At 37.1% G+C, this 25,721-nt stretch overlaps 1 protein-coding gene across 3 annotated transcripts in view; it reads right to left on the bottom strand.

Annotated features, from left to right (window-relative positions):
- The window catches only part of MUS81 (Restriction endonuclease, type II-like superfamily protein), a 47,394-nt gene extending 32,529 nt beyond the window's left edge, over positions 1-14,865 (bottom strand). For 2 of the 3 annotated variants that reach the window (XR_016102567.1, XM_088956177.1), the window contains exons 1-9: positions 14,294-14,865; positions 14,056-14,159; positions 13,872-13,950; positions 13,693-13,779; positions 13,467-13,592; positions 11,103-11,310; positions 8,467-8,620; positions 8,178-8,311; positions 7,934-8,082 (exon numbers count right to left, since the gene is read on the bottom strand). Coding sequence is in view for 2 of the 3 variants with exons in the window: in XM_088956177.1 (XP_088812303.1) it covers positions 7,934-8,082; positions 8,178-8,311; positions 8,467-8,620; positions 11,103-11,310; positions 13,467-13,592; positions 13,693-13,779; positions 13,872-13,950; positions 14,056-14,159; positions 14,294-14,493 (1,241 nt within the window). In the remaining variant the exon portion in view is untranslated. The remainder of the gene's footprint in view (positions 1-7,933; positions 8,083-8,177; positions 8,312-8,466; positions 8,621-11,102; positions 11,311-13,466; positions 13,593-13,692; positions 13,780-13,871; positions 13,951-14,055; positions 14,160-14,293) is intronic. The other variant, XM_088956178.1, reaches the window with a different exon arrangement.
- Between the last annotated feature and the right edge of the window lie 10,856 nt (positions 14,866-25,721).

Genomic DNA, 25,721 nt, shown 5'->3' with positions numbered 1-25,721 from the left:
TGATACTACACTATGTGTCGGATCAAGCTGTCTTTGATGTACCAATCAGTGAGATCCTTAGCGGGAATCAAAACCTGAGTATGTTGGGACAGTTCGAGAATTCATCTGAGTGGGTGATCATAGTGACAGGATCAGCCCCTTTGTCGGACAAAGGTAATGATCGGGGATGCACTCTCTCTGATGGAAACCAAGACTGTCGGCAGCCGATTTCAAGTGTTGAGATTTTGTTTTGCAATATATATAATACATATATATATATATATATATATATATGTTATGGTTTCGAAATGATTTGCAAAAAGTTTTAATTTCTGGGATCCATGTAAGCAGAGAGTGCAACATTGTTCCTTGCAGTCGAGGGAGAGGTCCTCCCTTGTCGGACAGTGTTTGATCATTATGGGCTAAGAGGTTAAGTGTAAGACCATTGAGGATAATACCTGATGGGTAATCTTGCATTTGCCCACAGTCCTTGGGTGTTACAAGGTGGCTTGGCCCAAAGACCACTTAGAGTAAGTGTTGAGCCCATAGAGCCCATAAGATGGGTTTCAAGGGGTGCGCTGTCCATAACAGTGTACTCGGTCAGACCTTGTAACAAAGGTTGGGCTGAACCCATGTGGCTGATGTGTAGATCAATGTTTGGGTCCCATGCCACACAAGAAAACCCAACTGGGCAGCAGTTTGGAAGGCTAAGTGAGTACATAACCTTAAATGGGCCTTAAGCCCATTTCGAACTAGGCTGATTTGATCAGTCAATTAAAGGGGGCGAATTCTGAGGTGGATCAGCTCATAGGATTGGGCATAGACCCTATCCACTTAGAGAGTCCAAGATCTAAATAAGACTTAGATCTGGAAGCCTCCTAATTAGATTAAGAGATGGTTGATCTAATCTGCAGATAAGATAAGGGTTCTCCCTTATCACTTAAAGGGACTTCTAATACAAATATAATTTGGATCAGCAACTCCTAATAGGATTAGGAGTTAATCCCTTTAAATCTATAAAAGGAGGAAGGGGGGCGACAGCCTTTAGACATGCAACCTAAGACTCTTGTCTTCAGAGCTGAAATCACAGAAGAGAAATTCCTGCAACCTCTACAAAATCTCTCTTGTCGCCTCCTTCCTGCCGCCGCCATTACCTTCAGTTCGATCCCCAGTTCTTGGAAGAAATCAAGATCTGATCTTGATACCAATCTTTTGGGAAAAAATTGATTGGAATTGTACTCACAAGCCATCCAGTTGATTCTTGCGAAGGGTCAAGTTCTTTTGAAGAACATTGTTGATTCTGCTCCATCCTGCACTCGTCATCTTCAGTGGAAGCAGTCTTTGGATCCTTCCTTGGGCGTGAACACCTCCATTGAGAGATACTAATTCTCCGTATCAGATACATCCTCCCTCCTACTCCTTTTGGTTCAGATCTGGTTTGGTTAATGGTTCAAGATTGATCCTTCAAAAATATGTTTTTCTAAAATAGGGAATTCGCCCAGTCCATTCCGCAAGACTTGGGCGTCCATGTGATGGATATCCCATCCCTTCACAAACTCTTTCCTCTTTTCTCTCATGTCACTCATAACAATAAAAAAAGAGTCCATTCAAGAGGAATTTAAATGTAGCCCAATAGGTGACAAGATGACGGAAGATTCACTAAGATGTTTTAGCCATTTGCATAGATGACAATTGGTGGCACCAATAAGTGGCTTGGTTCAGTCTAAAAGAACATGGGACGGGGCAAAGTAAGCATGGGATAAAGCAACAAGACTTCATTTAAGGACTTATGACTTAATAGAAAACAGTGCTCCCGATAGAGCACACTAGTGGGACAAGAACCCTGTAGTGAACCCCAAATATTTTGGATTAAGATTGAATTCAATCAAGTTGTAGATTGGAAGGTACAGATAAGACCAAATTTGCCATTAGCTGCAATAAATTTTATTTCACCATGAAACACTATAGTATGAAGATCCATTGTTTATTATGATTGCATTTGTTTTGATGTAAAACAGGTGGAAAAACAAAGTTTCAGCATATAAAAAGAAGTGTACATATAATTGAAACTTCACAATAAAATAAATGGTGCCTATCATAATAAAACGATTTTATCATTTATTGACATTGTTGTTTTCACATCCATGAACAATATATTTCCATTCTAGGCAAACATATGCACAAATGTGATGTAGCGATACAAATTTAAAGCTAACAACTAACAAGGTAGTACTGGAATAAAACTGGACTTTACAGTAACTGAACTTGACCTTGGGAACAAAAGAAGGCCTAGAGAGGTATGTGGTCGCTTGTGGTGATTGAGAGAGAGAGAGAGAGAGAGAAAGAGATGTACGGATGAGAGGAGAAAAAAAAATCAGTACTGGCTACCGCCAGTTTTCTATTTATATTAATCTTTATAAAAGAGATGAAATTACAAGTATGCCCCTTGCGGCATATCCTAAGATAAGAACAATAAGAAAAGAAAGAAAAAAGGGCTAGTAGTTGAAACTGTCCTACTACCAGCAATTCTAAAGAACAATTAAGCCTTACAACACTCCCCCTCAAGTTGGGCTGAAGATGTCTATCATGCCCAGCTTGTCACATAACTCATTGTCCCGCGAACACGGAATTCCTTTTGTAAGGACATCAGCAAGTTGTTCCTTGGAGTTGACATAAGGGATGTAAATTTCCCTTTTTTCTAGTTTCTCCCTTATGAAGTGCTTATCCACCTCAATATGCTTGGTCCTCTCATGTAGGACTGGGTTGCTGGCGATGTTTATTGCAGCCTTGCTGTAATAGTAGAGAGTCATAGGATTATGAACAGCAACTCCAAGCTCACCTAGAAGGTTCTTTAGCCAAAGGACTTCAGCCACCCCATGTGCCATAACTCTATACTCAGCTTCTGCACTTGATCTTGCTACAACACTTTGCTTCTTGCTCTTCCAGGTCACCAGATTCCCTCCCACATCTGTAAAGACTTCCACCTTTAGGTGATTGTGTTTACTGAACAGTAGGCTCGTTCCTGGATGTTTCTTCAAGTATCTAAGGACCCTCTCTGCTGCTTCCATGTGTGGCTTCTTAGGAGAGTGCATAAACTGGCTCAGAACCCCAACTGAATAGGCAATATCTGGACGAGTCATGGATAGATAAATCAACTTCCCCACTAACTTTTGGAACTGCTTTACATCTTTCAAAGGTTCACCAATACAGTCACCTAGCTTGTGGTCCACATCCATAGGAGTATCTGCCGGCCTTGCACCTAATTTACCTGTATCCCGTAATAGATCAAGGGTGTATTTCCTTTGAAAGACAAAGATACCCCTTTTTGAATGGGCAACTTCGATCCTAAGGAAATACTTTAGGAGTCCTAAATCTTTCACTTCAAATTTGGATGCAAGGAATTGTTTCAAATTTAGTATCTCTGAACTCCAACTCCCTGTAATGATGATATCGTCTACAAACACTATCAATACGGCAACCTGCTCCTGACATCTCTTCACAAAGAGTGTATGATCAGACTGACACTGTTGGAATCCCATCTCTTGAACTGCCATGTGAAACTTACTGAATCAGGCTCTGGGAGACTGTTTTGAGCCGTAAAGAGACTTTCGTAGCTTGCACACCTTATTTTCACTTCCCTTGGCACAGAATCCAGGAGGTTGAACCATGTATACCTCTTCTTCTAAGTCACCATTCAGGAAGGCATTCTTTATGTCCAGTTGATGCAAATCCCAATCAAAGTTAGCAGCTAAGGACAGGAGAACCCTAATCGAGTTCATCTTAGCCACTGGAGCAAAAGTCTCATCATAATCAACTCCATATACCTGTGTGTACCCTTTGGCTACTAGTCTTGCTTTGTACCTTTCAATTGTTCCATCTGCCTTGTGCTTAACTGTGAACACCCATTTGCCCCCACGGGTTCTTTCCTCCTTCATGGCATCTATCCATTCGCGTTATTTTAAGGCTTCTGCAACATTCTTGGGAACAGAGATGCAGTCATCTGCCAATAGGAAGGCTTAGTACGAGGGAGAAATGTGGTCATAGGAAACAAAGTGAGTAATGGGGTGTTTGGTAGTGCAGGACCTGACTCCCTTTCGTTGGGCAATTGGGATGTCTAGGTCGTCCACAATGGGAGTAGGGTTAGGGGTTGGACTTACCTCCTGGGATTCTGATGATGTCAGTTGCTCAGTGTTTGGCTGCTCCACATTTCTATCACACTGTTAATCTCTCCGACGAATACATTGGAAGACACGGAAGGGAGTGAGGTCCGAAATAGAAGGAAGAGGTACCTAAACCTACTTCTCGTCTTCCACATTACGGCTCTCCCCCTGAGGAGGAGGGAAGAATGGCTCGAACTCAAAAAAGGACACATCCATAGACACAAAAAATTTACGACTAACCGGGTCAAAACACCAATACCCTTTTTGAGAGGATGGGTATCCCAGAATGACACAAGGAATGGACCGAGGGTCTAACTTACCTCTGGAAGGAGACAAATCATGGACAAAGGCCCGACAACAACCAAAGACTCTCATGGGGATGGAAAATAAAAGAGACTGAGGGTACAATAACTGATGAGGGGCCATGTAATTCAATACTTTGGAGGGCATGCGGTTGATGACATACAGAGCTGCAAGTATAGCATCCACCCAAAACCTTTTTGGGACATTCATGTGTACATCATCCCGCGGGCTACCTCAAGGAGGTGTCTGTTTTTCCTTTCTGCAACACCATTTTGTTATGGTGTTCTGGCGCATGAGCTTCTATGAATAGACCCATGGGAGGCGAAGAACGCATTATCGGATTGGAAGATCTGTATTTCAACATGGAATTGCGTGAACACCATCCTCTGGAAGCCTTTCACTATCTTTGGAACCTCGTCTCTGCTACGCATAGGAATTACCCATGTATAGCGAGAGTAATCATCAATCAATGTAATAAAGTACTTATTTCCGCCCTTAGAGATCACATTTGTAGTCCCCCATACATCAAAATACACAACATGGAAAGGAACATTTGATCTTTTATTGCTTGAATGAAAGGTTGGTCTATATTATTTACTCAACTGACACGTTTGACACATGAACTCTGATATTGAACACGACTTAAATAAAAGTGGAAACAAACATTTTATTATTTCGAAAGAAACATGACCTAAACTACTGTGCCACAACAAAATTTAACTCTTATTTGACTGACTATGCGACTCTAAGGATGACACGGAGAGACCAACTTTGTTGTCAAGAATGTAGAGACCGTCCACTAGGCTTCCTCTACCAATCGTCCTCACAGAAGTTAGATCCTGAAATACACATGAGTCAGCAAAAAAGGTCACTACAGTTCAAGGAGTTTGTAATGCTACTAATTGAAAGCAAGTTTATGGGAAGTTGAGGGACATGCAATACACAATTCAGGTTGAGGCCATGGGGAAGGGATATTGATCATTGACCTGCAATGGAAGGAAAAGAACCATCTGCAAGTCTCACTCTATCCCTTCCTGACAAAAGGCTATAAGACTGGAATAAGTTAGGCTTATCGGTCATGTGATTTGATGCCCCTGAGCCAATGATCTAAAGGGAATCTGTGGGAGTGGCATGGAATGCAGAAGCCACATTACCTGAAGTAGATGCAAAAGAAGTAGAGAGAGTACCAGTGACTGAGCTGTCCATTTGCCGCAATGCCCTACCATAAGATTCCATATGCTCTCTGAATGAATTCATTATATCCTCCTTGGGGTCAGGCTTATTAAGGGGATCCCGGGTACTACCGGCAACTTGAGTGTCTTGAGTTGCCACATGTGTTGTGCTTGTTCTTTTCAACTGACCTTTACCCTGTTCTTGATTCTTTGCTGCCCACTTGGGTCTCCCGTGGATGTCCCAACAAGTGTCACGTGTATGTCATGACCGTCTACAGTGGGTACAAAATAGTTTATCTTTATCATCTACCTTCTTAGGATCACCTTTCTTTCCTGTTGAGCTGTTATTCATCGCAGCCAAGGGAACTTGTTGCTCCCCCTCAACCATCACACTCCGCCTGCTTTCTTCAGATTGGACAAGGAAGTATACTTCGTGTACCGTAGGCAATTCTTTGCTTCCTAGGATCTGCACCCTCAATGGTTCATATACAAGGTTCAGCCCTAACAAGAAAGCAAACACTCATTGTTGAGAGACCAGCTTCCTGTAGGCCTTAGCATCATCATCGTGCTTCCACTCTATGGCCTGATAATGGTCCACCTCCTTCCATATGGAGGAAAGGGCTGAATAATATGAGGACAAGCTACGGTTTCCCTGTTTACATGTTGAGGACTCAGCTTGCAATTGGTAAACCTTGGCGTAATGCCTTTGCTCAGAATAGGTAATTCTGGCCTGTTCCCAGATCTCACTGGCGGTGTCTACCCACATAAAATTCTTTTTCACATCAGGTTCCATGGCTGCGAGGAGCCAAGACATCACCATACTGTTTTCTTGGTCCCACCTATCATGTTCAGCCATCTCACCCTTGGGTTCTTTCACCCTTCCATTGATGTAACCAGCCTTACCCCTTGTCGTTACATAGAGTTTTACACTCTTAGCCCACTCCAGGTAGTTCAAACCGTTCAAGGGAGTAATTGGCATGGGAAAAACCATGTTTTCACCTCCCATACTTGCTGTGTTGCGGGTTGGTGTATTCCCCGGTGAGGTTAATTCATGACTTGCCATTGAATACTACAAAAAAAAAACAATCCAAATGCCACCCAACAGCACAGCCGCCACAACTAGAATATAGTAACTCAGGGTTTGCTCCTAGAAGGTGAGCAACAAATTATTGAAAATTGCTGAGAACACAGGGTCTACTGCTGAGAATAAGGGTTCAGTCAATACAACGTCCAAACAGAACGGTAAAGAGTTCGGTCACCAGTTCAGCACCACCAATACAGACATTACTGTCAGTCTGAATGTGGTTCCCCCACTCTAACCATCCAATGTCCAAACAAGTAATCATTAAATCAAGGCATGAGCCCTACGTACCATTGGATAAAGAGTACTGAGACAAACTGAAACAGAAACACACCTGTTCAGCACTGGATAACCGAGAAGTTTGCACCATCAACACCCTTCTTCGATTAGGGTTTCACTGCACCAGCACCACCCTACGGCCAGAAACTGCTAGGGTTTCTCAGAAAACCGCCGCTAGGGACCACTAGGGTTTCAGCAGAAGTAGCCGCCAGAACTTACTAGGGTTTCTGCAGATACAGTCGCCTGAGAGGACTGAAAACAAGCCGCCGCTAGGGTTTCTGTAAAGGTAGCCACGTCCAATCACTTTTAGAAAGGTTGAAGCTAAGATCGTAGGTCTCCTCCAACCCAGAAAGCCTGCTCTGATACCATGTGATCGCTTGTGGTGATTGAGAGAGAGAGAGAGAAAGAGAGGTACGGATGAGAGGAGAAAAAAAATCAGTACTGGCTGCCGCCAGTTTTCTATTTATACTAATCTTTATAAAAGAGATGAAATTACAAGTATGCCCTTGGCGGCATATCCTAAGATAAGAACAATAAGAAAAGAAAGAAAAAAAGGACTAGTAGCTGAAACTGTCCTACTACCAGCAGTTATAAAGAGCAATTAAGCCTTACAACAAGGTCTTTCCATTGAGATCAGATTTTATAATCAAACAGATAAAAAAATACAAATTTCCAAAAAAAAAATTGTTAAATACTACAGCCAATAAGTTCCAATATGTATCAGTCTATATCAGGCAATAAAATTCTATTAGTAGGTGGGAATAAAAACAACAAAAATGAATTAATGAAATACTTCAATTCCTAAATCCTAGTGAATGTTACTATGTATAGATTTCTATTAGTAAGCAATAAAATTCTAGGTTTTCAAATTCCCATATCTGAGGCCACACCAAGTTAATATAAATGTATCCTTGTATGAACTTAAAAGGTTACATTATTAAGAAAGCTAATTCACTGACCTGTGACCAGTAAATTGTTCCCGATCATCCAATATCAAGACTACATCATATACATCCCCAAACCTCTCCCCAAATCTGAGAGGGGGCATTGCTAAAGTAGTTGCACTGGCTTCAAAATCTTCAGATTTTGACTTGGTGATGGGGTGTTCCTAAACCATCAATAAAATATAAGTCAATCAATAACCAAGACTTATGTAATCCATTACAAAGCAAAGACCAGAATCACTTATTCCATCAAACATACCAACGATGAGCAAGCTTTCAAGTTAAAGGAATAATTAGCTGATTCAGTTGAACATGAAGACTCTGAACCACACTGTGAACCAGCAGAAGCAAAAGTTCTCTGGTTATTCGCTCTTCCAACAAAATCTTCTTGACCTGGTCATTAAGAAGGTTACATATCAATACAGGATACTTCAACTATTTAATTATGAGTTAATATTTCATTTTTATCAATAGGAGGTTTTACTAGCTTTTATTGTCAACATTGTGAAGACAAGCATACCAGAATTTGTTAAGGTATGTATAGGCACCTGATGTTGCAAGACAATCGTTTCCAATATTTTGTTTGAACTCCAAATGCAAAGGATAAACTTTTTCTCTATGGTGATGTAAAGCAATAGGATGAGATGAAGTATCCTTCCAAGCTACTTCCGAAACTTTTATTGAAGTAGAACAAACCAGTTCCTTTAACACCCATCATACAAAGAAGAGCATCCATCAGAAGGTAATTATCAAAATTCAAAACTAATTTACAAATAATGAGTTTCATTAGACAACAAAAGCTACAAATCTGTCATTCAAATATCTATATTTTATTATGGTATTAGTGCATAACAAAGAGACCATAGCCTTGCATTTTTCCCCAGACAATAACTAAACTAATTTTATATTACATGACTGAACCAGAGCCTAATAATAATAGGTGAGCAAAGAGACATATACCCAGTGGCATATAATAAGGTAAACAGGGCATCAGTTGGTGGAATGTTACAATGATAATACCAAAATGCAAATGATTATGGCATCATGCAACTGAAAAAGAAGAACAAATAATACATATTTAAACATTAAAAGGGTATAGGAAAATAGCAAATTTTCTCAAAACATAAAGAAAAGATTCCTAGATATAACTTCTCCCTTTACATAGAGACGGAGAAACAAAATAAATACAAAATTAGGGAGGCTTAGTTGAATTTTTAAGATATTGCATCCTAAAGTTAAAGTATCTCTTCCTCTAACAAACTTCTCATAAGAAGTTTCATTAATGAATGCCTACTAGAATTAAGCATGAGTTATGATGAGAATGCATTACTGAAATATAAAGATGTCTTGTGAGGTATTTGTTCAAGTCAGGCTTCTAGAACTTCTCAACTAGGGAATTTCTATTCCCCTGCACCTTGTGTACTTGTTTTCTTCTTAATTATAAAAATAGGTTTCTAATTACAGGGTAAAGAACAAATGGAAAAGCAAGAGAACGCATTACTCTGATTCAGAAAAACAATAATTTAGAGCATGGAATTCCTTCTAGCAATATATTACCACCAGTAGAGATCCCATGAACTAGATCCATTTATTGATAAAGCAAGTTCCAACTTCCAAATATTGAAAACAACAAATTAAATTGGTTAAAAACAATAAGAATATCAAACATATTTCTTCTGTAGCTCTTATTGCCACTAAACCACCAGAGGTCCCAAGAGCTATATTAATTGCTTGAATAAATCAAGTAGCAAGTATTACAATATGATGAAGCTCATATAAGCAAACTATAAAATTGATGCAGTGCATAAACAAAGACCAGGAAAATAACCTTACATTCTTGTTCCAAAAGATAGAAAGATAACTAAAATAATACTGGGACATAGAAGTATTAACAAATTCATTCTCATTTAAAATGCAACATACCGAACTTGATCAATTTTTAAAAACTTAAACAGGTAAGAAAGACTGTCACTGTACACCCTCATTACAATAACTTCTACTGGCTCATTACATTGAACAATTTTGGCAGTGCATGCATACCTTCCAAAATAGATCTTTAGATAGATTAGTATCAGTTATCACGGCATAGACTAATTTTCTGTATTTTCTATCATATATAAATCTTTCAAAGTTTTCTTTTTTTTTTTTTTTTTTTGAGAAGAGGTAAAGTATGAATTTCAATTAAAAAACCCTGAACAACTAGAGCAATGTTTAAAACACGAAGGCGTGACGCGAGGCATTCCACTACCTAGAGGCGTGAGGCGTAGTTCAGAATGCAAGAGGCGTAAGCCTCCCGAACACAAGGAAGCATAAGCCTCCTTAAGAGGAGGGGGGTTAGGAGGAGGATGAAGAGGAAGGGAGATTTCATTTTTTCTTTATTTTTAATAAAAATCTTTTATATTAAGAAGAATAAAGATGCATAACATTAGTTGAAGGAAGGGGGGGGGCGGGTTCTAGGGGCAAAGCCCCCCAGCCAAAGGGGCAAGGGACAAACCACTTTCTTTCCCCTTATCTTTTCTTTCCTTTTCTCTTTTTTTCTTCTCTTTCTTTTTCTTTCCCTTTCCTTTCCTTTTTTTTTTATTTTTTTTTTTTCTGTCTTTCTATATAAGATGTGCATGAGGTGTACGCCTCTAGCACGCCTCATATAACTCAGAGGTGTCAGCGCCTCTGGCATACGCCTCAGGGCGTTTTGGGAGCGTCTTACCAGGCGTACATGATTTTCTAAGGTGAAGTAACAACTACCAAAAATAGTAGTACAAGCACGAATCCATCAACTTATGGGGAGAGTGCAAAGAAATTTTGATACACCAAGAATGAAAACAAACTACTCATATTTGGAGATTCCATAAACTATCGTGATTAATGCAAAGATTACAAGTTTCCAAACCCTAGAGGATACCAATTCCTTATAAAGATTTTATGTTTAGTTGATTGGAAATTACAATTCAGCATCCCAAGAAATTAAAATAAATGTTCGAAGTGAATCATAAAATGTTTTCATAAATTACAATTAATAACCAAAAAATTTACTAAAGAACAACAAACAAAGAGATTAAGTGAATTGTTACAAATAAGATAAAATAAACTTCAAAAAAGGAACAAGAGCTCTCTGGCCAAGGAGCCTAACCTACATATCTTACTCTCCAAACAGAGAAAATAGGTTCTTGTAGAAAGTAGACTTCACCTGATCACATAATTCAAGTGGGATGTCACTTGATTTCTTTTGGCTACTCAAATCAACAGATAGTGATCGGACCTCTTTAGCAGCTGATTTAGAATGAGGAAACCCCATATCTGATGTACTGTCATCTTTATTTGGAAATCCATCCACTAAACCAGACCTTGAGAGGCATTCACATGCTGCTTCCTTGCCTTCTTGAGTTAGCATGTACCTGCACAAACAAAAAAGTTGGTAATATCATTACTATCATCATCATCTAAGCCTTATCCCAACTATACGGGACCACCTACAGCCTACATGAAGCCTGTTTTTCCATTCTGTTCTGTTTATGCAAGATTTGCTACTTGAATTTAATGTGGATTTCTTAATATAGTGAATTAAACTCAGAAATGACAACTTACAACACTTCACAGTCTGAAGTCTCAAGATTCATTTATGGTTCCCCTTCCTTTGAAATTAATATATTTAAACTACTATTTAAAATATTTTAATTAATATATTAGTATTATTTTTGAAAATATTGCAATTAATATATTTAAAAAACTACTGTCTTAGTTATGATGATTTGCCATGTTTAGAGAGAAAATTTAATGTTCTTAATAAATATAATTTCTATTTTTTCAATTAAAATGCATGCTGAATGGTATGAAAAACTAGAGAACAAACCAAAACTCAGTATTTTATTCTGTAAAATTCATATTGACTAGGCTACTCCCACTGTCACTTAGATACCTTTCAACCATGAATGAAGGTGCAAGAAGCTCATGATTCTTAAGTGAGGACACTAGAGATAATATCAATAAAAAAAGGCACCACAACAACTCTTCAAGGAATTGCATTTCTTATGTACATTTCTGAAAGCTAAAATAACCATGACCCATTATGTCATCCTAACCAAAAAAAGAAAGAAAGAAAGAAAGATAAGGCCCAACAAAATTACTTATTTTCAGATCAGCTTAGAAAGCCTTACACATCCCAAAAGAAAACTGCACAGTAATGAAATTAAAAAAAAAAAATCAGATAAGTCATTATTTCTATGCATCCACCTAAAAATATTTGCACAAACTTACTTCCCAAACTTAAATTAGGTTTAGTGGGCAAAAAAATATCCTAAATTTTCTTTACTATGAAATGCATTTATATAATGCACATGTGGATAATGAAAAGAAAAGTTGCTCTTAAGGGTGGCTGTGTACAAATTTGCTCTTTAAGGGGGATAATTTGGCTTCTTGTGTGGTGGTAAAATTTTTTGAGGGCTCTTAAAGTTTTTTTCATTTGTACAGAAGTTTGCACAGTGAGCAGTTATACAGAGTATAGTGCAAATACTCTTTGAGCAATGCCTTAATCCCTCTGCAGGATGCTGCTAACTTGGCCCCTTCAGGGTCTGAGTGGCAAAGGTAAGCTGATTTGGGAGATGGTTCCAGCAGCCCAAGTCTTTTGGAATTCTATATATGGTGCAAATACTCTGTGGGCTATGCCTAAGTCCCTCTGCAGGGTGCTGCTAACCTGGCCCCTTCAGGGTCTGAGTGGCAAAGCTAAGCTGATTTGAGAGATGGTTCCAGCAGCCTAACTCTTTTGGAATTCTATATATGGTGCAAATACTCTGCGGACCATGCCTAAGTCCCTCTGCAGGGTGCTGCTAACGGCTAACCTGGCCCCTTCAGGGTCTGAGTGGCAAAGGTAAGCTGATTTAGGAGATGGTTCCAGCAGCAATTATGTGGACCTTTATAATTGAAGGGAATAGGGCCATAGGAGGGTCTTCAACGATATAAGTAGGGAGGAAGATGAGCTCATTGAGTTATCAGTTGGAAAGCTTCATTCCTGGGCTTCAACATCAAAGGAGTTCCTTTCCAAACCCATGGGTTGGCTGCTGCAAAAATGTGAATATGTGGAGCATTTGATGTATTTAGCATGTGGAGTGTGGCTCCTATGCAGGGAGCAGCCTCCAGCAAGCATGTTGTACCATTTGCTTCTTAGTGTTAGGGCCCAGTTTAGACTTGAAATCAGATGGAGAGCACGCACTTACAATCCAAGAGCACATTCTCACAGCGTTTTCACAGGAAAGTCACAAATCCAAGTAAAGTGAACACAGAGCAGTGCACCATGTTCACGGAAAAGGGTACTAAGGTGTGGGTGTGTCCATTACTCCACTTTTTTTCAGGTGCATTGAGGTTGCTACATCATACGTCCATTACTTGCATAGCAGCATAGGTATTGATTTGTTGCTTCACTCATCTTTAAGCACTACATTTTGACTTTGATATGTAGATCTAATTAAATGAAATGGGTAAGAAAATAACAAATAAGCATAAGAACATAAAATATAAAATTAGATGTTATAAAGGGAACCAAAAAAAAAAGTGGTACTTTGCTGGATTACTCGATCGCACAACTAAACCCTTTCTTATCAATGTCTGCATGGAGTTCCATCCAGTATACCATTCCTTTGGCGAGCCTCCAAAAGGATTAGCTTTTCCCCTCCCTTTTTCTGCCCTGTTCATAGAAATTCAATTTGAGTCATTATCCTCACTTCGATCACCATTCACCAGAATTAAAAAGGACCAAAGAAACCATCAACACTTAGATGACATACGCAATTGGCCCCCGTGAAAGCCCGCTTGCTCCAGCAGCATCAATAAGCTCCTGTTTGCGCATAAATTCACTCCCATTTGCTTGTGCCCTGAAAGAGCAGATTTTGCAACTCATCCAGACACCAAATTATGAGAAAGAAAGAGAGTAAAACTAAATAGAAATGTAAGACGTAGACTTTACCTGTAAAGGGTAATCAATAACGCATATGCCGCTGAATTCTTCTGTGGTACATAACGTCTGGTTCCATTAGTTTTCTTCCCTGAAAATATCAAAGCAAAACAGGAACTGAGGCAATTATTGCATTTTCTTCATAAATTTTGGCATTAAGCATGTATATAAACAAAAAGGCCTTCAAATTTAATACCTTCCTGCGTCAAGTCCTCAGGTTCAGAAGTACCCACATCAGAAACAACCACATCGCTCTCGAAAAACCCTTTCATGAGCCTCAGAATCCATTTTCCCACACCCCTAACAGAAATCCAACCCATATTAATAACCAATAATACTACTACTACTACTACTACTAATAATAATAATAATAATAATTCCGCAAATAAAAAGGATTCAAAAATAAATATTTCTGCAGAACCCTAAACCCCTACTTGATCTTAGAGAACTCCTTAAGAGTCTTGACAGGAGCTTTCGAGCTGCAGACACTGCAATAAGCTTTGTAAAGCGTCATATCTATGTGTTCCGAAAGTCCCTTGGCCTCAGCCATTTCTTGCCTCTTATTCCACATGTACGAGGCAAGGGCTTCATTTTCAGGGCAGTGAATTTGCTTTTGATTCCTTTGAATCTCCATTTGAAAATAGAGAAACGCTTGCAAAAGATAGAAACTTCTGGGGCTCAGTTATGTCTCTCATTTTCAAAAAAGGCTTCAAATGAAAGAGTGGTTTGCGTTTTGTTCGCCATTTTCTCCATGAACAAAGGACCGAATAATTGCAGCGGTAGAGTCTTCAGAGGTTTTTCTCCAAAGAGCAAGATCCGCGCCAGAATCTCTTCGAGTACAGAAATTTTGAAAAGGTGGGAATACGTCCGTAATTGCCATTATGCTCCCAATGGGGATGTGAAATTGTGAATGTATTGGGTTGGACTCCGTTCAAATCAAAATCTATTTCCACGGATTGCCAATAACACATATTGAATTTGGACGGATCAATATGACATATTGGATTCATCCTGATCCGTCCATAACGAATTTATATTAGATTGAATCTGGTCGATTGTTAGAAGATAAAAACGTAGGTGTCAATGGACCAGGTATGAGTTGAAATCAATCTTAATTAAGAGGAATTTGAATAGATTAGACAGTTTATGGAACCGTCCAAAATGGTCCAAAATATTTATTGGACCGAATTGGACCAAGTCCATTTATAATAGATTCACATTGGATTGGACTAAATTTAGTCCAAAATACACGGCTGGGATTCGCTGGGGTGCAGATGTGAATTCGAGCCGAAGTAATGGCTCCACTAGTCGAACGGATTTCCTCTCAACAAAAAGATCCATTCCAACAAAATCTGTCCTAAGGTTGCAACTTGGGTCTAATTGGCCCGAACCCAACCGGGTTGGGTCGGGTTGATATTCGGGTTAGGGTTAGAGTTGAAATTTATGAACCCGACTTTACTTTTAAGTTGGGTTAGGGTTGGCCCCTTTGCCAACCCGACCCGACTCTGTAGTACATGTCATATATAGTATCATGTAATATAAAACCTACATTGATTTGCTTAGGTGCATGATATTTGTATAGCCCCCACTATATAGTATCATGTATTTCTTTTAAGATAATCACTTCACTTAATTTTAATAAGAAAGACTAAAACGGGTTGTTCATAGTCGGGTTGGGTTGGTTTACTGAGATTTTTCCAACTGACCCGACCTGGTCGGGTTGGGTCAGTTTTGGTCGATTTTGGCTCTAAGTTCAACCATGGTAATAAATTGAAATATCAAATTTGTTATTCTTGAGAGTCAAATTGTATTAGAGATTGTGCTTAAGTTGAGGGGCTAAGGGGGGCGCACCAAGTTAGAATAGAAGTTATCAAGAAAATAGAAAGTCAAACTGTATTAGAGAAAGAAGACTGAAATTTGTATATTAAAAAAACCTTCTAATCTAAGTAAAAAAGGACACCTAATTCTATTTGTAATTGGTTGCCTATTTGGTGTAAAAGACCATAGAAACTATGATCTTTTGATTCTTTTCTTTAAATTTTTCCAAAAAAAATCATTGTCTAGTTGTTTTAAAATACTTGTCATTAATGTCATTCCTAACTAGAAGACTAGAAATTAAGTTAGGTTGTAAATAGGATAGAGACAACTTAGTTAAGTAGGGACTAAGTAGGTTGTAACTACTAACTATGAACTAACTACTAAGTCGGTTCAGTTCGGGTCGATTTATGATTTTTTACAACCCGAAACCGACTGATGCTGAAGAAAACCCGGCCGACTCGGGTTGGTCAGTTTGGTTGGGTTGGGACTTCTTATGAACAACCCTAACCTCAACAACATTATTTTATGTTTTTTGAAAATTTTATTCTTCATCTCTTCTATGTTGTTTGCCACCTAAAGAAGATCTACTGTAAGTCATAACTCATAATAAACTATGGTCATTTTTTGCCATTTGTTTTTTCTGAATTTTGTACCAAAAGAACAAAAAGAAAAACGTCAACAAATAAATACCAACGAAACATAGGACTAATATATGTAGTGAGAGTTAAGTTAAGATCTAAAATCGAAAAATTCTATAAGGTTTTAAGGGATGGGAAGAAGGTTATTGGGTTGGGCCCAACCGAACCCAAAATTGATTTTGGTTGGATTGGGTTAGGGTTAGGGTTGAAGGAATTTTGTTAGGGTTGGGTTGTTCGGGTTGAAGGTCGAGTTGGGTAAGGGTTAGGGTTGGGGTTTAGAACTTAGGGTTGGATTAGGGTTGGCCTCAACACGACCTAACCCGACCCGACTTGCAGCCCTAAGTCCCAGCCTCAGTCTCATAGTGAGGAGTTCAAATCTGCGCCCCACAGTGTCCCACAACACATCCCCGTCGTGTATTACATCTCCCGATGATGACATCATTGAGACTGATACTATCATTGGGAGATGTTCTTAATGTATGGCGGGGATGTGTTGTGTGACACTATGGGGCACCCCCTTGTGGGGCACAGATGTGAACTCCATGGTGAGAAGCGTGGACAAACCAATACTACTAGTTTTCCAAAAACCGGTAACCGAAATTGAATCGATTAATTGATTGACTGGTTCAGTTAACCGTCGGTTCGGTTTTTCAGTTTTTTCGGTCTTTCAATTTTTATAATATATATTATAAAAATATATAAATATATAAGTATATAATAAAAAATATAAATATATAAAAAATATTGTATTTTAAATAATAAATAATATATCATATATTATAAATATATATTTATATATATAATGTATATTTCTTAATTTATGATATATAAAAATATAAAATATCTATATATATATAATATAGAAATATGTATAACAGTCGTTCAATTAACCACCGGTTTTCTATATTAGTTAATCGAAATTGAATTAATATTTTCAAATTTTTAAAACACTAAACTCTGAAACTGAACCGATCGATTCAGTTAACTAATTTTTCAGTTTGATTTCGATCGATTTTTCAATCGATTCGGTATTTTGGGTTTTTTTTTTTTTTTTTTTTCTCACGGACACAGATAATATTTGAAGTGTGTTGGGATAGGAAATCTAAAGTTCGAAACTTCGACCTGACTAGTACTTTTTTGGGTAAACATACTGGCTAATACAAGATAGACTCAGAAATGACTTATTAATTGGTGAGTGAGTGGATAAATAGAGACGTCAGTTTATAAGATAGAGTCAGAAATTTCGGTTTTATTGTAATCGGTTTTAAATTTTTTTTTTATTTCAATTTTAAAATTTTGATTGATTCGATTATATTTTTAATCAAATAAACGAAAATACTCACTTCTAGTCGAATCTAATTTTGAACATGGATCAGTTATGAATCGATTATTAATCAATTGTATAGCATATACTCAGAAATGACTAATTATTAATTAGGAAAATCAGGTCCGGCCCAATTAATTTAGATTATTTTTCAATTGATATGACTAGTTGCAAAATTACTGCTTTAATAGATCATGGTGAGATGTGTTGGAATCCACAAGTTCTCTCTACAATATGCCCCCGATAATGTTGCAAATGTAACATAAACTTATCACTTTGTCAAAGCCAGGTACTACATGTGTTGATCGTCTAATATGGTCAATTATACAACTTCCTTTGGTGTGAAATTTTTAAGTCATCGATCTGGATGCTTCATCATCAATAGCAGACCTTATCTTCTCTAACTATGATGTTCTATACTTTCAGAATAGACCTTTTTCATCCAAACCAAATCTTTAAGTGATGTGAATGCTATCTTTCATTTCTTTATATCATCATTTTTGGCTAGTGCAAAACTGCAGATGTTGTTCCTAAATCTTAACGCTATCACACCCATCTTTACAGTTTGGTGGATGTCTCCTCCACCCACTTGGATGAAATTAAATGTTGATGGTGTTGTTGGTACATCCTCTTCAAGTGCTGGTTTTATTATCCGAAATCATTTGGGTTATTTGATTTATACTAGGGCCATTCTACTACAAGCATGCTCATTGTTGGAAGTTAAAGGCTCAAACTATGTATAGTAGGGCTTTTCTTAACACTGACCCAGAGACTGAACTGGTTAGGGGTATGGTTTTCGGGTTGAACAGTTTGACCGTTTGAACTAAATAGTTGGTCTATTTTGATAAAAAATAAAATAAAAAATGGTCAAAAGCATTGAATGGTTCAAACGCTCGGGTGAGTGGTTTGCTAACCAAATCAACGGTTTTTTTTGTAAATATATAGTTTTGGGGAAAAATGAAACCGGTCACCTAACCTGACCAATTCCTGATTTTTCTGGTCCGACCATCTAGTCCTGTCCGATTTTGAAAACCATGCCTTTGGATATGGGTTTCTCTTATATTATTATTGAAGGCGACTCAGAATATATATATATATATATATATATATATATATATATATATAAGAAGGCTTTCAAGCTGAAGCCTCCCCAGTTAGACACGTGGCATTCTAATCTTATCAGAAAAAGAATTTCAGTTGCATGTAAAGTTTGACTTCAGTTATATTCAGTTTGTTATGCGTGGGTAAGCCAGGTTCCTGGGAAAAAAAGCCCAATAGCATGATAGTGGATAAACCAGGTTCCTTGATTTCAAAACATTTCTTCCAATCAGATGGACACTTGTCAACCCAGTTTCAAGAACATGATAGTGGGTAAGCATGTTGTAAATAAGAGACCCACTCTAATCAGAAGTTGTATTAATTACTCTAACTAAAGTGGTTTATCGACACACTCTCTACATAGGAGGTCCAAGTCACAACGTTCACCCTAAGAGATAAAGATGTGTAGGCATCCCTCTCTTGGAAGTTAAAATGCCACCAAAACTAGAACCCAAACTGAGGTTTCTCCATCATTGTCTTCAAAAAATGTAATGAGAAAATGAGAACCCAAACCTAAGTTTTTCCAACACCGTAACTTGGTTTCCAGGTATGTTGGTTTCCAACATTAGATTGAGTTTCTCTATACATTTTTATAGCATTGAATGGAAATAATCTTGGAATCATGCGATGAAGAGCAAGTTTGTGGATCAGATGATGACTTATTGATGAAATGAGCAAAAAGCAGCGTTGATCAATGTATTCCTGGTAGCATTTCTTGGGGCATTAGTAATCAGGTCAGTGAACCAACACAAGGACATTTAATCCCCTCTCCTCAGGATCAACAAGTCATGAAGAAGGCCATGCGGGTCTTCCTCTCTCCTAACTGAAAGCCATCTACAGTGAAGTGCCAACACAGCCAGGTGTAGTATGAGACACTGTAAAAGAATACCCAAATCCATACCAAAATTTATAATTTGCAAGTTTGACCAGGTTCTATGTTCTTGGGTTCTGATTACAAAGGCCAAGATTCTCTCTAAAACTAAAATCTTTGTGAGTCATTTAGAAGAATTGTTGCTTCTCATTTTAATATAGCATGCTATCAAGGCTTCCAACACTAAGAACACCTAGGTTTTAACTAAAAGGATATCGTTTTAAGGTTGATAATGGTTTCACCAACTTATTTAAAATTACTCTCTCTCCACTAACCAAGAATATGATGCAAAGGCCAATAGTCGTGTTCTACTTTGCCTTTGTTTTTCGATGTTTTAGTTTTTTCTTCTTAATGACAACTTTTTTCCAAGAAGAGGAAGTTTAAACTCTAGAGGTGAGTAATGTAAGAGGACACATTTTCAAATAATCTAGGTTGCTTGAAGCAGGTGTCATAAATAGATAGATAGATAGATAGAAGGAATGTCGTCAAGCTAGAATCCTGCTCTAATTCTATTTAAATTTAAATTTTTGAAACATTAAGATATGTGGCTCTCTAAAGCAAGTGTCTCATATTCAATAACACTTCTTTAAAAATACGTGAAAAGTAAGAAGCTCCCATTAAAGAAACTCTATCCATTCTTAAAAACATGCATAAGTGGTTAACTAAAATCACTACTTCAAGATCTTCAAATTAATAGATGCATGCTCAACAGGATAAGAAACATACATAGTGGGACCTATTAAAATTACTACAAACACACACTCTTCCAATATTTACTTCCCTCTTTCAATCAAAATCTTTAAATACATGCATAGTCAATTGAATAATGATGTAGCATGGAAGCAATGGAAACTGGAACTGGCTATGCAAGCATCGGACATTTGCTAGCACCTAGCGAATAACACCGATTTCTTTAGGAGAGAAAAAAGGTGGCGAAAGCTAAAAGAAGAGAACTCAAGAAAATCTGAAAAAAATATGAAGTATGAATTGATTTCTAATTTTGGGAAAATAGCAGTATTTATAATACATTTGGAAATTGAAAAGAACTAAGAAACAACAACTAGGATAGATCCAAATATCTGATCTGATAGGATCGAAATCTCCTTCGTCCGATCTCCCTAGATGCATGAATCTTGGATTATCTTGCTAATCTTGATGCTTCTTAGAGTATTTCTTTATAATTTTCGAAGAGTCTTGTTTTATCTTGCTAATATTGGATCAATTCTTGCTTATCTTGAATTCTTGGACTTAACATTATCTTGACTTCTTACCTTATCCTTATCATAGAGCTGCCGCCCCTAGGGGTGAGATGGGCTTTCTTGTGATGGGCCTCCATCAAATAAGAAGGATACATGGTTGGCCCATTAAAACTACTGCAAACTCAACCAAATAGCGTTTAACTCTAAAATGCACATACATGGCTATTTATGAAACAAAAAACTTTGTTGAATACCACCAATTTGGTTCTTGGGGTCATTAAACGGGTGATTAGATGATTTTTTTTTTTTTAAGATTGGGAGAAAATACAAAGGCATCAGAATTGTATTACAGTATCTCTAATTTCATGACGATATATGTATGGCATATGTCACTTAAGACAAATTAAACAGTTTTTTTATAAGAAAAACAGGTATTTTTTAAACCACCCATATACAATCTACGTGTCCACATAAATTGACCCTTTTATGTCTAACCATACACTATATGGGTCTTTCAATTCAACTTGACCCCTTTTGTTTGATAAGCCAACTTGAACCCTTAATTCAATGAAAATGTATTACTTTAATTTAACAATTTATGTTTTTTGGTATAGGTTCACATTAGTTTACTCATTCATTTATGGTTAATCCGTACACCATAATAGGCCATTGAATTTAATTTGGACCCTTAATTCAATTAAAGTTAATTACTTTTTATTAATAATTTAATTCAGATAATAACTTATCTAATTAAACTAAATTAATAATTTAGTACATAAAATTAATTATTCAATTCGTCAACTCATGCAAATAATTAATGTATAAAATAAAAATTATTAAGTTTATAAAAAGAAATACAAAAATGATCCATTAATTACTAAAAATGATTAAATAATTAAAATTATTATTCCAAAAAAGAATATGATTGAATAATTAGTAAAATGGTTAAATAATTGGATTAATTAACTTCATTAAGTTACCTTAGATTTATTAACCAAATAAAGCTAATAACGTAATTTAAGTTAATTAAAATGTGATAAAAATTAAAAGCAACTATTTAACTAAAAATTAATTGGATATGTATTACATGTATAAAGTGTAATTGCCTATGTTAGCATTTCTTCTCCATCCTTCTTCACTGTTTGTCTAAACTTACATTTTATTTTAAATATTTTTAACATTAGCTATAATTCTATACTCTCACAGAATACTCAATTATCTAATGCTTCTTCCTAAAATATCTCCACCTTCCCTAAAATACTCATATCAAACTTATCATACAAGTATTGAATCTCAAACAGAATAATAGTTGCCCTATGCTTGGGATTTTGCCACGCCTACTACTCCATAGGTTGTTAAAAAGAAGAAAAAAACATAAATTGTTAATTACTAATTAAAACTGATTTGATTTTCTAAATTAAATAAGAAACTATAATCAAATTTATCATATAAGCATAAGTTGTGAATCTAAAATGAAATAATAAATGATGTGAACCATTCCTCTCGATAAAATATGGTAAGTCTTTTAAATCAAATAAAAATCTATAAAAATGAAATAAAAAACTAAACTAAAATTCTAATATAGATGATTTAAAAAAATTGAAATAATTCAGATTATGACCCGTACTTAGTACAGGTCATTTACTAAAACACCCCACCTTAAAATACAGGTACTTAGTAAAGATAGTATTTTTTCATATTAGAATTTTAAATAATTCAGATTATGACCCTAAAGTTGCTTCACTTAAGTGAAAATTTTGATTACAGGAAAATGGGGATGAATTATTGAGTGCAATTTTTGATGGAGTGATTAAATCAACTATTGTATTTCAAATCAAAATTTCTTCATATGATTTGCAATATCAATATGCAGATCTCACAGTATCCAATAAAAGTGAATGTTTGATTAATAGATCCATAAATACAATTGAAAGTCCTCCAAGAAAAGAATTGTGTAGATATTTGAACATTACATCAACATTGCGAATGGATTAGAAGGTCATGAAGGAAAAAATCTAGTTTCTACTTTATTAGCTAATCTGAAGGCGTTGATGGAGTTTCCTTTGGCCCCAAAATCATCAAGACGTCAACACTGTAGTTTGCAGCCATGTTGTTGGGGACAAGAAGATTAACCGAAGTGAGAAAAGAAAAGCAATGAACTTCAACATTTTGATCGATAGAGAGATCCCTTTTTGTATCTGACAGTACATACAAAGAGGCTGCCGATGGTGTTTCCTTGGGCGACAACAGAAAATGAAAACCTGCACGACTTTTCCCTTTGCTCTAACAACAACTGAATCAAGGGATATGCAACTGATAGCTCTTACGTCCTAGAGCTCGTTCTTGATCACCACACCGGGAGGTCATTGAACCGACTTCTGGAGGAGGTGACGAGACTTCTGAGAGGTCATTGAACAATAAGGACATTTTAGAAATTTTAAGATAATTAGCATTCATGTGATGTTACATGTGAACGAAGTCTGACAAAAAATTAACGACAAAAAAGGTTTTAAATAATTGTCAAAAAGCTTAAGAATACTTTAAGACAATAACTAAACAATAAGGGTGGAATTAGTCAATTAACTAAACAGTAAGGATAGTTTAAAGAAATTGCACAAAAATAAAAGTTGTTAGTTGATGAATCAATTTTTGGTCATGTATCAAATTTTTTGTGCTACTTACCTCATCATTTGGTCTGCTTCCAAGTGGCCAATGATTCAGAGGCCGAAGTGGAGAACTTTTGCTGAATGAGGACCAGGATGCTAAGCTGATCAGGCCGAGCTAGGGGCAGATTAGGTGCCAAGCTGGGCAGGTTAGGTGTTGAACTGACCAGAGTGCCGAGCTGGCTGGTGGCGAGCTGGATTGATTGTTGAGCTTCGTAGTTCTTTAGAGATCTGCGAGAAATCAATGTCAGAGGACCCGGGGTGGCTAACTCGGTGAGGTCACTCCGATGCTTAAGTCAGTACTCTCATAGTAGACTGTGAGCTAAAAATCACAAAGTATGAGAGCTAGAATATGCCTACTTGCCCCCCTCATGTCATTGGGGTTGGTGCCTTTATATAGGCATGGTTTGGCGTGGGCTTCACGCACCATATCCGAGATTTTTGAGAAGTCACCTAAGTGGTCCGAGATTCCTAGAGGCAACCGCCATGCACGTTGACCACCCTCCGTATCGTTCGGTACATGGGCCAACTTCAAGGTTCGTGGGAGTGTTGGGATATGCATGTCGAATTTGTCGACGATCACGTCTCGTAGATCGTCAGGTCGGCGCCTGTGCTAGGTCGCCAGGTCGGTGCCTGTGCCAAGCAGCCAGTTCGGCACCTGGGCTAGCCTTTTAGCTCGCGCCAGGGCCAGGCCGCCAGTTCACACCTATGCCAGACCGCCAGTTCGCACTTGTGCCAGGCCGGCAGGTCGACGCTCGTGCCAGGCCGCCAGTTCGCATCTATGCCAGGCCGCTAGATGGGACACCATCAACTTGGCTATGACAAATTATTGCCTAAGTGGTTCTGGATGCTTGTTTCGAGGTGCCATGTGTCACAATATCATTGGAGGGTCAAATCTGCCCTCATCATACAAAAATAAAAGCTGTTAATTTTGGAGCCAAACTTTTGTAAGCTAACTTTAATCACCCACAACCAAAGTTTTCTCATTTCTATGATTAATTAAGTTAACTAGTGGGTCATTAGCAATCATCCCAATTCCCGAAGTATTCATTTTCGTCGTGAGCTGGTTTTAGTGCAATGCTAAAACCAGGAAACATTCTATTAAAAAAATCAGCAAACATGGCCTTTGATACATTGTAGTTGCTTCACCATGATGTTACTTCATCTAAGTCAAGGTGGAGCCACTCCAATACATCAAAGGTTTTGATTTCATGGTTCTAAGTAGAGCTGCAATTGGTTGTCTCTCAACCCAAAATGATCCAATCCAACTCCAGCTTTTGCATAGGTTTGGGCCTGACTTTTCAAACCATGGGTTATGCTTGGGCCAAAAAACTTAGACTTAACCTAAATTTGTGTTTGTCAACATACATGCATACATACACACGTATGCATATATTATAAATACATATTTATATATTATTATGCATATACACATGTGTGCATATATAAACATACACATATATGTATATTTATAAATGGAATTGTACATATTTTTACTCAACTATATTTATAAATTGGGTCGGAAAACCCAATAAAAATGCCTATACAAAAATATGTTCATAAATTCTTGATTCTTCCAAACCTAATCAGCCTGCCTAAGCCTAGGGGCTAGGGTTAAGCATTTGGATTATTTGGTTGAAAATCAAACCGAATAACTGAAATTTTAAATATCGTACTAAAAAAAAATCAAACTGAAACTGAAATTTTCAATTTGGTTACCGAATTTTAATAATATATACTGTTATAATATATATTACGAAATCAAGTTTCATTGCATATTATATATTATATGATACATATTATATATTACATATAATAGTAGAAAGTTCAGTTAATTCGTTTAAATGAAATTTTAATTCTAAAAACCAAAATCGAAAACTAAATTAGTTAAAAGTTGAATTAACTGAACCGATTTAACCAAAAACCAAAAAGACCGAACCGAAAAAATCAAAACAAAAAATTTTAGTTATGTTTTTCGGTTTTAACCAAATAGTGCTCACCCCTACCTGAGCTTGGCTAAGCTCAGCCCAACCCAATTTGCACCCAAGCCATGCTTGCGTTGCATATATTGAGTTAAGTTTGGGTTAGACCAGGTTAAAAAAACCCTTTTTTAGCCTCAAATTGACTTATGACTCAACCCATCTAAGTTGCACCCCTAGTTTTAGTGTAACTAAAATTAAAGTTGAGCCAGAGACAAATTGCATTGCATCCATACTTCTTTTCTATTTAAAACATTTAGTATGCATCCCAT

This window comes from Nelumbo lutea, chromosome 7 (genome assembly GCF_056320005.1).
Source record: "Nelumbo lutea isolate HS-2025 chromosome 7, American lotus-T2T, whole genome shotgun sequence".
NCBI classification, from domain to species: domain Eukaryota; kingdom Viridiplantae; phylum Streptophyta; class Magnoliopsida; order Proteales; family Nelumbonaceae; genus Nelumbo; species Nelumbo lutea.
The sequence above is the reverse complement of the archived record's forward strand: the minus strand, read 5'-3'. Positions and strand labels throughout refer to the sequence as shown.